The sequence below is a fragment of the Mustela putorius genome, unplaced genomic scaffold, assembly GCF_011764305.1.
Source record: "Mustela putorius furo isolate JIRA1106 unplaced genomic scaffold, ASM1176430v1.1 tig00003863_pilon_pilon_pilon, whole genome shotgun sequence".
Classification (NCBI taxonomy): Eukaryota; Metazoa; Chordata; class Mammalia; order Carnivora; family Mustelidae; genus Mustela; species Mustela putorius.
The window spans coordinates 9,755,611-9,769,791 of record NW_025422015.1 but is presented as its reverse complement, the minus strand read 5'-3'; the positions used below and the strand labels follow the sequence as shown (position 1 = coordinate 9,769,791).

The window sequence follows — 14,181 nt, the reverse complement described above, 5'->3', positions numbered from 1 at the left end:
TCCTTACAAAGAGGGGGAATTTGCACACAGACATACACACAGGGGCAACACCCTGTGAGGATGAAGGCAGAGGTAGGGGTGAAGCTTCTACCAACCAAGGAAAGCCAAAGGTTGCCAGGAAACTAGCAGAGAGGGCCTGGAACAGATCCTCCCTCACATTCCTCAAGGGAACGAGCCCTGCTGATTCCTTGACCTCACACCTGTAGCCTCCTAGACTGAAGCAGTAAATTTTTGCTATTTGAGTCACCCAGTATGTTAAGGCTATCCTAGCAAACCAGCACATGCATTGCACAATGACCAGAGTTTATACAGGAAGGTCATTAGGAGCTTACTCCTCAAACCAGGGGTGAAACTATCTTACTTGCCTGAGAACAAGTTAGTGTCTTCCCTATGCCTCTTCCATTATCTGAATGACACAGCAAGTCAGTGGAGGTTTTGAGCAAAGAATGACATGATGTGACCAGGCATTTTTATAGGCTCACACTGGCAACGAAGTGAGAGTAGATATGAAGAAGAAAAGAACAGAGAAACCAAGTTACAACACAGTTTCTGGAGTCCAGTCAGTGGAGGGATTAAAACATAATTAGGCTTTATGTTCTTTGACAAGAGAAGTAACATGTTTCCCCAGTGGAGTGAATGTAATGTCTGAATGAAAGAGGAGTTAAGAATGACTCTGAGGTTCAAATCCAAGCCGGAGGATGTATGCTTCCATTAATCAAATTAGGAAAGTCTTTTGGAGCAAGAGAAGGAGAGAATGAAGTTATTACCAGTGTCCTGCCTTATCTGTAGTATTTTGCCTTTATTACTGTTAGAATGAATGAAGTAGTTGCTAATATTGTCCTTCCTCTTCCTGTTACTATGATTGCTGTTATTAGAATGAATGATTTTTTTGCTAGAATTTTTGTTACAGTTGTCCCTCCTCTCCCTTTACTATTACTGCCATTATTATTATTATTAAAGTGAGAGGTAGTTTAATCTACCCTTTCCTGTTTATTCTCAATTCCATCTTCTGTGGGAACTTCTTTTCCTTACAGGTAACAAGTCGCTTTGGAGTCAGCGCATTCTGCTCAGCTGCTCCTTTTTCTTCTTCCCCTCCTCCCCCTCCCCCCTCCTCCCCCTCCTCCCCCTCTTTCTTCTTCTTTTTTTAAGATTTCATTTATTAGAGAGAGAGCATGACGAGCAGGAGGAGAAGCAGACTCCCTGCTGAGTGTAGAGCCCAACACGGAGCTCGATCCCAGGACCCCAAGATCATGACCTGAACCAAAGCTTGATGCTTAACCAACGAAACCCCCCAGGCACCAGCCGCCTTTTTTGAAGCTTTTCCTTATTTACAGCTGCTGCTTTTTCCTGCTGTAATCTAGTCCCAAAGGGAAGTCCGTGGCTACAGAGCATGCCCTTCTCTCTTGGGAACATAACCTTGAGTCACCTCTGTTCCTATGGTCACACCTGCCTTCTCCATCTCCCAAGACTATCTTTGTGAAAGGGAACCCCTGCCTTTTCTCCCTTTGGACATTTCACTGCCCTTTGCTTTTTCTCATTGTAGCCATTTTTCTTCTGCTTCCTCCAGTTTTCATGAATCCTCGTACCAATTCTTCCCCACGCTCAGTATTGGCTGTTCTCGCTCGTGAATTCTGCTGTGACCCCTCAGTAAATCTGAACAAATCCCCTTCCTCACTGCTCCTTTCCCTCTGGGCCTCAATTAAAACTCCTGCTACACGAATTGTGGCTTGGTGTCCCTGGGGCTCAGTTTGCTCCTCTGAACAATAAAGGAAATACCCAGGTTAAATGCAAAGATCCTCAGCTGTAACTTTTGGACAAACTGACTCCGTGTTTTTCCTGTATGGCGAGTTCTCCCATCTGTGTAACTTGTCTTCAGAGCCTGCCTTTCATTACTCTCTTACTACCAAGGCCCCCAGCTCATTTTTTCATCTTTATCTCTTAGGCAAAGCCAAGTGGCTTTCACCCACACCATTAGTTGGTCAGAAGAATGTGTTTATTTTTCTAGATATTTCCTAACGTTGCATACAAAATATTTCAGGGACCATGATTCATGTTTGAAGAAATAAACCCATTTGGGCATTTCTTAACCATGAGTGAGATTTCATGATTTTCTTTAAGAAATCTGTAACCAGAAAGCTTTGTTAATGCCAGTGACAAGTAGCTAATGACATCATTCCTGCTTTGATTTTCTGTGACACATTTTTGAGGTTTGCATCCTCACTTCTTTGCGGGGCCCTCACCTTTGTCTTCCTTTTGCCCTGTAACTGCCAATTTTTATCAGCAATTGAGAAAATAAGAGTGCAAGGAAAAACAATTTAGCTCAGCTGACTGCTTCTTCAAGGAAACTGTTTTTTAAATTTCAGACTAAGTTAATAAAAAAAAGTTTTAATCCTATAATCAGAGGTCATTTTAATGCTTTTATTCAGCAAAATTCCAGGTAATTTTGAAATACATTGGACATCCATTTATTGAGGACAAGAGAGGTTATTCCAAAACATTCTTTAATAGCCCTAAACTGATTTTTCCTATCAGAGGAAAAAGGAAAATCCACCTGGAAAGGTCTTTCTATAGTGGAGCTTACATAGCCGAGCTTCTTAGGCATTAAAAAAATTCACACACACACACACACACACCATTGGTTAGAAATATTCCATTTTTAGTATTAAGTTTTACACAACATATTATGATCATAAATGGGTTACTCAGATATAATAGTTACCTCTAGTTATTTTTAGCAAGGGGGCGAGATTTCATAATATTCAATCCTGCCTTATAAATTTAACTTGGAAACCTACAGGAGAAACGTGAGCTGTCTAGCATTCTCTGACAGATCAAAAGCCATCGCCCCTGAGCCCCACAGTAACGATGTCCCTGCGTCCTCTGAACTCCAGTGGAACTTACCTTGGGTCCTTCTTATCCCCCATACTTCCTAATTCAGAATCTCTCGTATCTATCAATAAATAATTACAGAAGAAAAAAAAAAGGAGCAGGAAAATAAGCAGGCATTGCAGTGTCATAGAACAAGGGTGTTGAATTAAACAAATGTAGCTTTCTCATTTCACCCATTTCTTCACCATGGATGCCGGGCAGCTGACTGAACTATCTGATCCTTCATCTTCTCGGCTCTATATTAGAGGTAATGAACTGCCCTCATAGGGTACCATGAAGGTTCAATTAAAATTGAAAAGCACCTGGCACACACAAGGCACCTGACAAAAGCTACTTCTCCTTCCCCCACTCCGGCATATCATCATAGATCAATCCTGCGGGAGGGCTGGTTGAACACTGGGTTATTTCTGGGCTGTGAGCTTTATGAAGGCAGGGTCTTGTTCATCTTTGTATTTCTAACAGAACCCTGGGTAGTGAGCCTCACATTCTGGGGGCACAGTAACTCTGTACTGGTTTAAACTGAGGGATGAAATAGGATGGCGCCTGAGCTGTGCAACAATCATTTACAGACTCGGGCTTTTCTGGTAGGACGGCTCCTCTCGTGAGCCATGGCTCAGGCCTCTCGGGTGCTGGCACAACCCACCATGTTTTAAGTCAGGTGGCACAAAATAGAACTACTTTCCTAAATTCCTTGGCAACTAATCAGAACACTGTTTCATTTCTCATTGTAGAAACTGCTGTAGAAAAACTGGCCTTATTCTAAGAGAAAGACACAGAATCCACTACCTTGTGCTGGAAAACCAACAAGTGGTGTTGAAAGCACTGAGACACATAAACATGGGCTTTAAACACCAGCTGGTCCCAGACCAGCCAAGAGACCTGAGGCAAGCTGTCTACGCTTGTTGAGCCTCAATTACACCAAAGAGAGAGACAACAGCTGTCCTATGGTTGTCACACAGGGTTGTGGGTAGAGAAGGTAGTGCCTGGAACTGACTGGAACAACTGGGAAGCAGGATGTCAACACCAAGCCTAGAAAGCCATCAACTTTCCGTCAGGAGAGCTCCTCCTCTGTCTTAGTCCATGCTTCTATCCACAGTCCCTTCTTTGGCAACTGACCAGCTCTCATTGTATCCTTTCAGTTTAGTTGAGCAGAAAAGCTGTGTACCTGTGCACGCACCAAGGTGCAAGGAGTCCCATCAATGGATCCCCCATCTTTTGTTCTGCGGGTCACATTACAGTGCCATGAGAAGGTGTAGTGATTAAGCCGTAACACAACAGATGCATGCATTACTTTTCTGTCCAATGATAGAACACTGTGCAGTCCAATTGTTTGTGGCTTTTTCTCCTGTGTCAGTTAGTCACAGCTTCCACGGTGAAGAATTTCAAAGAAAATACAGCCCAATCAAAGCATGACAGAATGTCAACCCCAGACAAAAGGGGGCAGACTGCGGGCCAAGCCAAGTGACCAATCTTTTCAGTTCTGGTGGAATCTTTGTTTCTAGTCATTCTACTAACATCACCTAAGGAAACTGGGTTCCTAAGGAAAATGGGAGGGTGGGGAATCAGACAGGCCACCTACACACCACAGATGGAAGAACGAAACTTCCCAAATTTTTTAAAAAAGTCTTCTTCTGCCCGGGCCAGTGCGTCTTCGTCAATGTACACAGCCGGCCTTCGGGCCATGAGGAAGTACTGCACCTTCCTCAGATTCCAGCCCATCACGTACTGGAGCCAGCCGCACACGGCCGCCGTGGACCGGCCGACCCCGGCGTTGCAGTGAACGTACACGGTGTGTCCATTCTCGAGCAGCGCGTGCAGGAGACAGACCGCCTGGGGCAGCATCTGTACTCGGCCTGGGATTGAGAAAGCACAGCACAGACACATGAATAATGAAACCCCAATATCGCCACTAATGAGAGCTCCTCCAGTGCCTGGTGAGATGAGTGCCATGCAGGGAGGGGCAGGGGTATGCGAGCTTGCGCTATTCCTAATTAGTAGTAATTATAAAGTAGAAAAAACACCCCAGAGGCAGTGGGTCAGCTCTGAAATTTCCCTGGTTTTTGCTCTGAGTGACTCCTGCATCAGTGCAAATTTCCTTTCAAAGAAAAGTTAGCCATTGGCTATGGTCAGAAGAATGGATTTTTGCATCCATCAGAAGGTCTTATACAGATGGGGCAGAGATTTAGAGAAATCTCACCCAGACTTTCTTTAATCCAAATGGATCTTCCAGATCAATGCAAAACAGAGAATTAATCCATGTTGGTTAAAGGAGCCAATCTTATTCACTCAACATATGCCAATTTTCATTTGGCTAATGGGATGGCCAACATTAACTGACACGCATGCAATAACCGATCATTCCTTTATTCCCTCGTGATACAGAGTGTTCAAATGATTCCATTTCTCCTTTACTGGGCAATTGTGATTATAGTTACCATTACTTCATGACTACTATTTTGATTATTAGGTGATCATATGTCTTCTCCTTTTACACACTGAGAGGATACACAATGCTCTGCTCATACCTGCTAGATTCTCTTGTCTCGTGAGGCAGAGATCACCCTAAAGCCATCAAGCTCCTAGAGGCCTGGAATTTCTTCTGCACACAGGTTCTCAGAGCAAAGATAATGGGTTTGGTGGGGGTGTGAACGACAGTCACACGACGAAGTGGACAACTTCAAAAGGGGATAAAAGGGGGAACTGTAGAGAGTCCTGGATTATGAGCCCGTGCGTTGACGTTCACTAGTTACTCTGTGCTCTCAACCACACAGGTGCACGGTGGCGCTTCGCACTGCCACCCCACTGGATGAGGGGAGAGATGGGAAAAACTCCCCCCTCCAATGGTTTCACTGCAGATCCTGAGGCCTAGAATTCCGTGGTGGAATGGAGCCAGGAGGTCATGAGAACCACTCAAGTGAGTTCAGACTCCCCTCTTCAGATGTCCTCTTCCAAAATGTCAGTGCCTCTTAAGGACCCATACAACAAATGGCAGTCAGGCATCAGTGCCTTAGAAGGACAGAGGTTATAAGACCACATCATGGTTTGAAGGCCCTCTCAGTTTCACTCCATCCCAGGTGGGTCTACCTTAGCTTCAGGCTCACCCTGTTCTGAGTTAGGAGCAGAAAATCTACACTGAAGCCAAGATAATATTCTAATTTTGCTGCTGGTTCTCTATCCCTCTGTCTCACCAAAGCACCTCAAGCCACAGGCCCCACACAGCAGTGTAGAGACATTTGTAACTGGAATGCCTTTGGTCAGCGCACACTTAGCAATCCCTCAGGCTCCATCTCTCCCTGCTGTCTATCACCCTGTGTCCATGTTCCCTGCCTGATCTCTGAGGGCATCTAAGGGGAGTCCCGCCAGCTCCTCTGTGCTGCTTGATTCCTCAGAGCCCAAATTCAGCCATAAACTGTCATTGATGGGCACTTCCTCACTAGGTTTCGGGGTATGCTGAGGTTAGAGCTAGATGGGCATGCCACATAGCCAGTTGCTCAGGGCACTTCCCCAGAGGCAGTAAAACGTCCCCAGAAATGGAACAAAGTGTAGAAGGTCCTATGTACCAGAGTGACGTCTCACTGTCTGTCTCAGGGAGACTACCATGTAGTTGATGCACCATTTGAGCTGGGAGATCAGAGGAGGCAAAACTTCCAAAGTACATTTGAGTGATCCTGCCAATATGAGTGAGGTCTGCCCACAGACAAGGCTTTTTGTTCTGCTGAAGGGGTGTGAGAGGTGTAGCCCCACTAATACCAGCTGGGAAAGGAATGACAGCTGATCTAACTGGGAAGTTGGGTTCTTCCTGCCATGGCTGGCCTCACTGACCAAGTTTCCTGTTACAGATACCTCTCCAGCTACCATGTACATTGCCAGGAGATAAGCAGAAAAAAAATGTTTTTCATTGAAATATAGTGGACATACAATGTCAGTGTCAGGTGTATAACACAGTGACCCAACAATTCTATCCCAGACACTATGCTCAGCACAGTAAGTATAGTCACCAACTGTCACCATACGACATTATTACGAGGTTACTGACTCTATTCCCTGTGCTTTACTTTTTATCCCCAAGAAGTATTTTTAACATGGGTTTTCATTAAATGCCCAGAATACAGACAGACCTCAGTGGTCTGAGGTAGGAGCTTCTAGAAGCAGAGTCCCAGCCCCCAGGCTCAGTTTCTGCAGCCTCAGTGTCACGGGACCTACCCAAACTGGGGTTCACATGAACCTGTCAGGATCCCTTTCCCCACCTGCTCTCTGGCCAGAGAGTCACTGAGGAAGGATCTGCATCAAATGGCCCAAATGATGCACTATCTCTCCCTTTCCTTTTTATCTGTAAAAGATTCTTCAAGAGGCATGCACACAGTTTAGAAGTTGAAAAGGGATATGTGTGAGCTTGGAATTCTATGACCTCGGTCATGCAATCCTAGAAGGTAAGTGACAGCTGCCACTGGGAAGCTCCAGAAGGCTCCCGGTTTAAACACAGGTTTCACCCCTCAGTGGTCTTCTCCTAGAATCACTTAGCTGCTACACTTAAGAACTGTCAAACAAATATTTAAATAACATATAAAGGATGCCAGACGAGGACGTGGGCCAGGATGGCCACCTGTCTTAGCCTGGCCTCCACTGGAGCTCTTGCTTATTTTGATTTCTAGGGACTATAAATCACTCTGTGTTGATTGATGACAGCTCACATTTACTAAGCCCTTTCTACCCGCCAAGTGCTGTTCTGAGCACCAAGCAGGCAATAGTTCATTGGCAATCACCTTTTAACAACTATGAGGTTGGTACTACTTTTATCCTCAGTTTATATCAGAGGGAACTGAGGCAAGGAGACCTCCCCAAGCTTATTCCCCAGTGGCCACTGAAACCCAGCAGGTGCAACTCCAAAGCCTCTGGTCTTAACCACTGCACCAGTGCCGTTCCCTGACCTGCCTGCCCAGGGGCACTTGCGAGCCGCCATGCTCTCAGTCTGAGTTCTTAGTCAGTCTCTATCCCCTACCTACCCTGTCACATGGTTGCTGTTAGCCCAGATAAGAGCAACAACTTCCTGGTGTTAGTTCCTCTCCCCTACCCTAGAGGGGCTCCCTGTGCCCAAAAGGCCATGTGGCTCTGCTAGAAAACCTGTTCTAGGGAGCCTGAGCTAACACAAAACCCACCAAGGAATAAACAGAGGGTGTCCAGAATCAGAGCTTACACAACATCAACAAGAGCCCCCAATTTTTTTTAAGATTTTTTTTATTTATTTGACAGATAACAAGTAGGCAGAGAGGCAGGCAGAAAGAGAGAGGGGGAAGCAGGCTCCCTGCCGAGCAGAGAGCCCGATGTGGGACTCGATCCCAGGACCCTGAGATCATGACCTGAGCTGAAGGCAGAGGTCCCAAACCACTGAGCCACCCAGGTGCATCTAGCCCCTAATTTTTTATATTTCATGTATTTAGGCTCCATCCAGACCTTAATTAGATAAAAGGTTTCCATTCGTAAAAATAATACCTAAAGGCAAGAGAGAAATCCAGAATTTTTTTATAAAATATTCCAAATTCTAACTGTTGACAGCTAAGTTGAAAATTTTAAACCCTGTCCCAGTATAACAAAACATTTCACTGTTTGTGATTCTTATTTTGGAATATAAAACAGGCCTTGGCTCTCAGTAGATACTCAATAAGCATTCATTAAATGCATGAATAAAAAATAAAATGAAATAAAATCCAATAATACTCATTAGATCTGAGACACTACTGAACCCCTCTAATCTAACTTGTGGCCCACACCTTCTCCAGGCTAATCCAGCTCTGGAATGATTAAAAGCTTCCTGAAAGCAGGTACTGAGCAAACAAAGGTTGGGAGAAGGGGCACCTAGGTGGCTCAGTGGGTTAAGCCTCTGCCTTCGGCTCAGGCCCTGATCCCAGGGTCCTGGGATTGAGCCCCACATTGGGCTCTCTGCTCTGCAGGGAGCCTGCTTCCTCCTCTCTCTCTGCCTGCCTCTCTGCCTACCTGTGATCTCTCTCTGTCAAATAAATAAATAAAATCTTAAAAAAAAAACAAAACAAAAAAATGTTGGGAGAAGAGGGACACAGACATGCTGGGGACAGCCTGCGGCATTAGCGCCTGAAATCACGGAGAGGACTGGAAAAGGCCCTGAAGATGCCCTTTACCTAAGGTTGACCTTGAAAGGCATTATTTATGGAGTGACTTTCAGCCTTTCCAAGATTAACATGTGTGCGTGTGTATGTGTGTGTATGTGTCGTACACACACGCACACACGCATGCACGCACAGCCTTCTTTTTTCACTCCAGGCAGATTTATGACTGAATGTATTATTATTTTATTTGAGCATATCTTCTTTTCCACCTTTGCAATGTAATATAGATAAAATCCATATTATCTAGTACCAACTTCAGTAGAAACTTAAGAAGTTTGGACTAAAAATCTAGTCCCAACTTGGTGATTTTCAAAGCCCTTACATATCAATCATCTTATTCTATTGTTATAATCCCGCAAGGGAGAAATGATTACCCCATTTTCCAAGTGCAGGAAATAGCCCTCTCGCTATCACACAGCTAGGCAGTAGCATCCAGGCTCAAGCCCACACGCCGAGTCTCAAGCCCACACGCCATGGCTCCAAGGTCAGTGTCAGCATCACGGCAGAGCTGCACACGGTGTTGAGTCAGAGAACAGAGGGTGACAGCAGAGGGGTAGCTGAGGACTCTGGGAAGCACATGCCCTGACTTGGGAGGCAAGGGCAGACCCTATGTTATCACCAGCACTGCCCTAACAGAGGCTGAAACACAGTCCGAGTGCTTCCTACGAAGGAAAACGGAATTTTAATGAACACATTTGGTTTTTTTCAGGTGAGTGCCTGATTTGTCTCAGGTGAAAGTTACAAACCAAAATTAAAAAAAAAAAAAAAAGGAAAGAAAAAAACCTAACTCCTTGGCATGTGACAAAATGTACCAGAGTAAGGATCGATAGTACAATTGATTGTAACGGGTCTGTGACAACTGGTGGTGACAGTCAGACCTAACACACTGTCTTCTTTCTCAGACTTTATCTGACAGCATTATGTTACAGCTCAAAACACTTCCAGATGGATTTTTCTCTGCGTTCCAAAAATAGCTGATTAATCTATATGTTCATTGTGCTAATATTGTCAGCCACCCAGATTAATCAGGTGGTCAGAACTTCCCTGGAGCCTCGGAAATGGTCGTTAACCCTTTGATTACTCCCCAGGTCATGCTGAACCAAAGAAAGTCTTCATTTAGTCTTATTGTTTGGCCTTTTGCAGCTGGAAACGCTCCTTCTGCTGTCCTGGTTGTTGCCAGAGGGCCTCCGTGTGGGAGGTGCTCTGCTGATGTGACTGGCATGGGACCTGGTGACCCTGGGTTTTAACAAACTACGGTGTACCTTTGGGGATGGGGTTTTCCCTCAGGTTTTTGCATACCCCAAACTAGCAGGCAAATACCTATTGGTCACCAGGGCCCCTAGATAATCAGTGCAGGGATGGGACAGGATGCAGGTGAGATACACTAAGCTTTGTCTCACCTTATCCTCCAATGGGCAACAATGCTATGAAACCTGAAGTAAGGAAGCAAGAATCAGAACGCTCTCTGGAAGGTATAGGCAGTTGAACCTAACAATCTTCTGTTTTGAAACCAGAGAAACAAAACGCTTTCATATCAATCATCTTACTCTATTATTTTGATCCCGTAAGGCAGAAATGATTATCCCATTTTCCAAGTGCAGGATCTAGTCGGCTGGATATCACACAGTTACTCGGGAACTCTCCTTCCACTGCCACGAGTGCTGCCAAACTGCCTCAGTGTGGAAGGTGCTCCACGGTCATGCTGCACTGGGACCCCAAAAAGACCGTAACACAACTACAGTGGGCCTAGATTCAACCACTGATCTTCCGTGCAAGTGAAGTTATTTTTTTTTTCCTTGAAAAGAAGCAAAGCTCTTACAGCTACATGGACCACTGTTACCAAGAGGAGTATTTCTTCCCTCAGGAAAAAAAAAAATTAAAATAAAAGTAAAAGTTATACCTCTTCCCTAGTGATGGTTCAGTCCAGCCTGGGAACCGCTTGAGATTCATAGTCAAGGTGGCCTACGTCCAGCTGCCTAGGATCCTTGAGAACTTTCTTCTGTCCCCACCCACATCCTGGACTGTTGACTCCGGAGAGACAAGCCACCTCCCTGCCCACTCACAACTTGTCTAAGTCCAGGTGATCACGACTACCAGGGACTGCAAGGGCGCTGGTCTGTGGAATGTGCATGCAGAGCCTCAGGGGGCATGCGGGGACAGGAGTCACCGCACGGTGTCTGCAGCAGTGGTGTGAGTCTAGCTGCCTGTCTTGAAATCCAGGCTACATCTGTCCGTTTTCCTATGGCCACATTATTGCACATTTTTGTACCTGTCTTTTCCTCTGCAAAATGGAGATAACTGCATCTGCCTGGAGTCTTGTCAGAATTAAATGAGGCAAGGCATGAAATCGCTTAGGAGAGTGTCTGATACATTATGTACTTTGGGGGCTGGAGATGGTAGAGTCGTTTCTGACTAGGCACAACTGCCTTTCAGTTCTCCTTTCCCGCAGAACTGCAATTCACCAAACTCCCGCGTCCTGTGCCGTTCCCACAGCTCTCTGCTGCCCCCTGCTGACATCTTGTTGATACTGGCAGTGTAACGGTTCTCAGCGTCAGATACCTCCTCCGTCCAGGCCCAACCTCCTCAAGCACCCTACCCCACCACCAAGCTGAAACACAGAGCATTCCTGTAAAACCCCATGCCTTGGGGCTACGCCGATGCTGTTTCCTCCACCTGGCATACTCTTCCTCCCTCCCCACTGACCTGTCAAAACCAGGCCACTTCAAATGCCATGACACAGATACAGCCTCCTTGTGCTGTCCCCCGACACCTCATAAGCCACCAGGAGCACCTGACTCCTTCCTCACATCACATTCTTCTCTGTATTGTAATTACTTTTGAACTTCTCCTACCACCTTTTGCTCTGAGATCAAAACACCGCCTTACTCATCTCCTGTTTCCCCAGCAGCACCCATGTCATAACCCATCTTCACAAAGACATGCTCACTCCACCAGTGCTTGTGCTGGAACTACAGCCTTGCTATCGCCACCCAGCCCCGATCCGGGTCATCTCTCATGATCTCCCACTTCAACCACTATAGTGATCCCCTAACAGGGGTCCCCAGATCCACTCTGGGCCCATTTCCCATCCCTTGTCCACAGTGCCAACTTTTACCTCCCGTGACACTCTACATTCTCCTGCCCCAGAGATGTCCCAAGCTGGCGGCCCTCTGGGGATCCTCTGGGATCTTCCTCTCTGGGAGGAGAGATCCTCTCTCCTACCTCACCCCCACTAGCCTTCAGACTTCGCTCAAACATACCCAAGCAAACCTTCCCTGACTCTCTTCCTACATCTGACTTGCCTGTGCATGCTCATAGCAGTATCTTCCTGTCAAAAATGTCATCATAGTTGTAAATCTCTATTTATGGTCATTTGACGATGCATGTCTTCTCTTTATGACTAGAAGTTCCATGGGGACAAGAGCTATACCTGTTTTGCCTCAGCACTCTATTTCTAGCTACCAGCATAATGCCACACATACCTTAGATACACATAAATACATAAATACATGTTCAATAAATAAGTCATAAGAACATAAGAACATAAATACATGTTCAATAAATAAGTCAAAGGAGCCATGTTAAACAGAATCTTAGCCAAGGTGCCAAAATACATTAAATATGTTAAATTAAAACCTTATATTGATTCCATTTCCACCATTCATGATTAAGTCATTCAATTATACACAGAAAGGTATGTAGGTAAGTAGATAGGTAGACAGATGGACAGACAGCAAGGGCGTCTCTGAAACACATTCAGCAAAAAGCCAGAAAGATTCTTCCGATACTTACCTTCAGTGCTCATATCTGGCGTTGGCATCCAGATGTAGACCAAGCCTTCTTCCCTATAGAGCTTAATCATGGTGTCTGGTGTCATGGGTTCTGGGTAGCGGTTACAGCCTGAGGAATTCTGTATAATATCCCATTCAGTCTGGAAATTCATCACAGCTGTAATCCCCAATTCATGCTTCAGTTTGATGGTTATATGTTCCACTTGACGAGGGCAGCTACCCAGCCAGATATTTGGTAGAATTCTAATGAGAATATATAGAAGCAACTATTATTATTGTTACTGTCATGGCTTGAAATATGAGAAGCTGTAGAAAATGTAATAAAATTTAGTAATAAAATGCAATTAACCTTTAAATCTGGCACAGGAAGAGCTGCAGTAATAATATTAGATGGTGTAACAATATTATTGATATAATAACAATATTATTGAAAGAAAAAATACTGGGGCTGTCATTTTTAGGGAAATAAATAATCCTATTAACCAAAATGCTAGGAAATAAGCATTAGCAAGCTAAATCTTAAAACATATTAAAATAAGCCCACTAAGATGTATTTATTCCTTGAGTCTATATGTGGTTCAACATTAGGAAACTCATCAACATATTTCAAACACTAACAAGTTAAAGGCAAAACTCCAGTGATTAGATCAGTAAATTCTGGAAAACATTTTCAAAAATAGGCCATTATTCCTGTTTGAAACTCTACATAAAAATTTCAAACTCTACATTTCAAATTTCAAAAGTAGGAGAACTTTTCAACACCAGAAGCTAACCATCTCCTTTTAAACAAAATCAAAGTTAAGCTTATATACCTTAGTGCCCAACACTGTCCTATATATTTCATCTAATGCTCCAAGTTAAGAAGAAATAGAACTGTCTGAAAAATAAAAAAAGAAAGAAAATGTTGTCGATATTTTTTCAAGTATGTTTCTATATCTAATATCCCAAAGGCTGGACCCCACCATCAAAATTTCTGAGTCAGTAGATCTGGGTGGAGAATCCAGGAATTTAGAATTCTAACAAGTTCTTGGGCAATACTGATGCTGCTAGTTCAGTGCATCCTGAGAACCTGAGAACCACTCTCTAAAAGATTCAATTACAAAAGCTACGCAAAGTATTAAAAGTATTAAGATACATGGATGAGGGAAAATATACAAAAATCAAACAGCTTTTCTCTGTGTTCACAATAGCCAGGTACAAATGGAGAAATGGAGGAGACTCTCAAATATAAAAACAAAATTATAGAACATCTAGGAATACATTTAACCAGAAAGATTTATAAAATTTTACTGGACATTAAGAAAAAAAACAATAGACAGACATACTGTGATATTATGATTTATAATAAGAAATATGTATTT

The 14,181-nt window shown here is 44.2% G+C and overlaps 1 protein-coding gene across 3 annotated transcripts in view; it reads right to left on the bottom strand.

The window, feature by feature from the left end:
* Window positions 1-2,404: 2,404 nt before the first annotated feature.
* Window positions 2,405-14,181, bottom strand: part of EPM2A (EPM2A glucan phosphatase, laforin) — a 158,786-nt gene continuing 147,009 nt past the window's right edge. For 2 of the 3 annotated variants that reach the window (XM_045066276.1, XM_045066275.1), the window contains exons 3-4: window positions 12,822-13,063; window positions 2,405-4,742 (exon numbers count right to left, since the gene is read on the bottom strand). In XM_045066276.1, the coding sequence (XP_044922211.1) occupies window positions 4,465-4,742; window positions 12,822-13,063 (520 nt within the window). In that variant the 3' untranslated portion in view covers window positions 2,405-4,464. The remainder of the gene's footprint in view (window positions 4,743-12,821; window positions 13,064-14,181) is intronic. The other variant, XM_045066277.1, reaches the window with a different exon arrangement.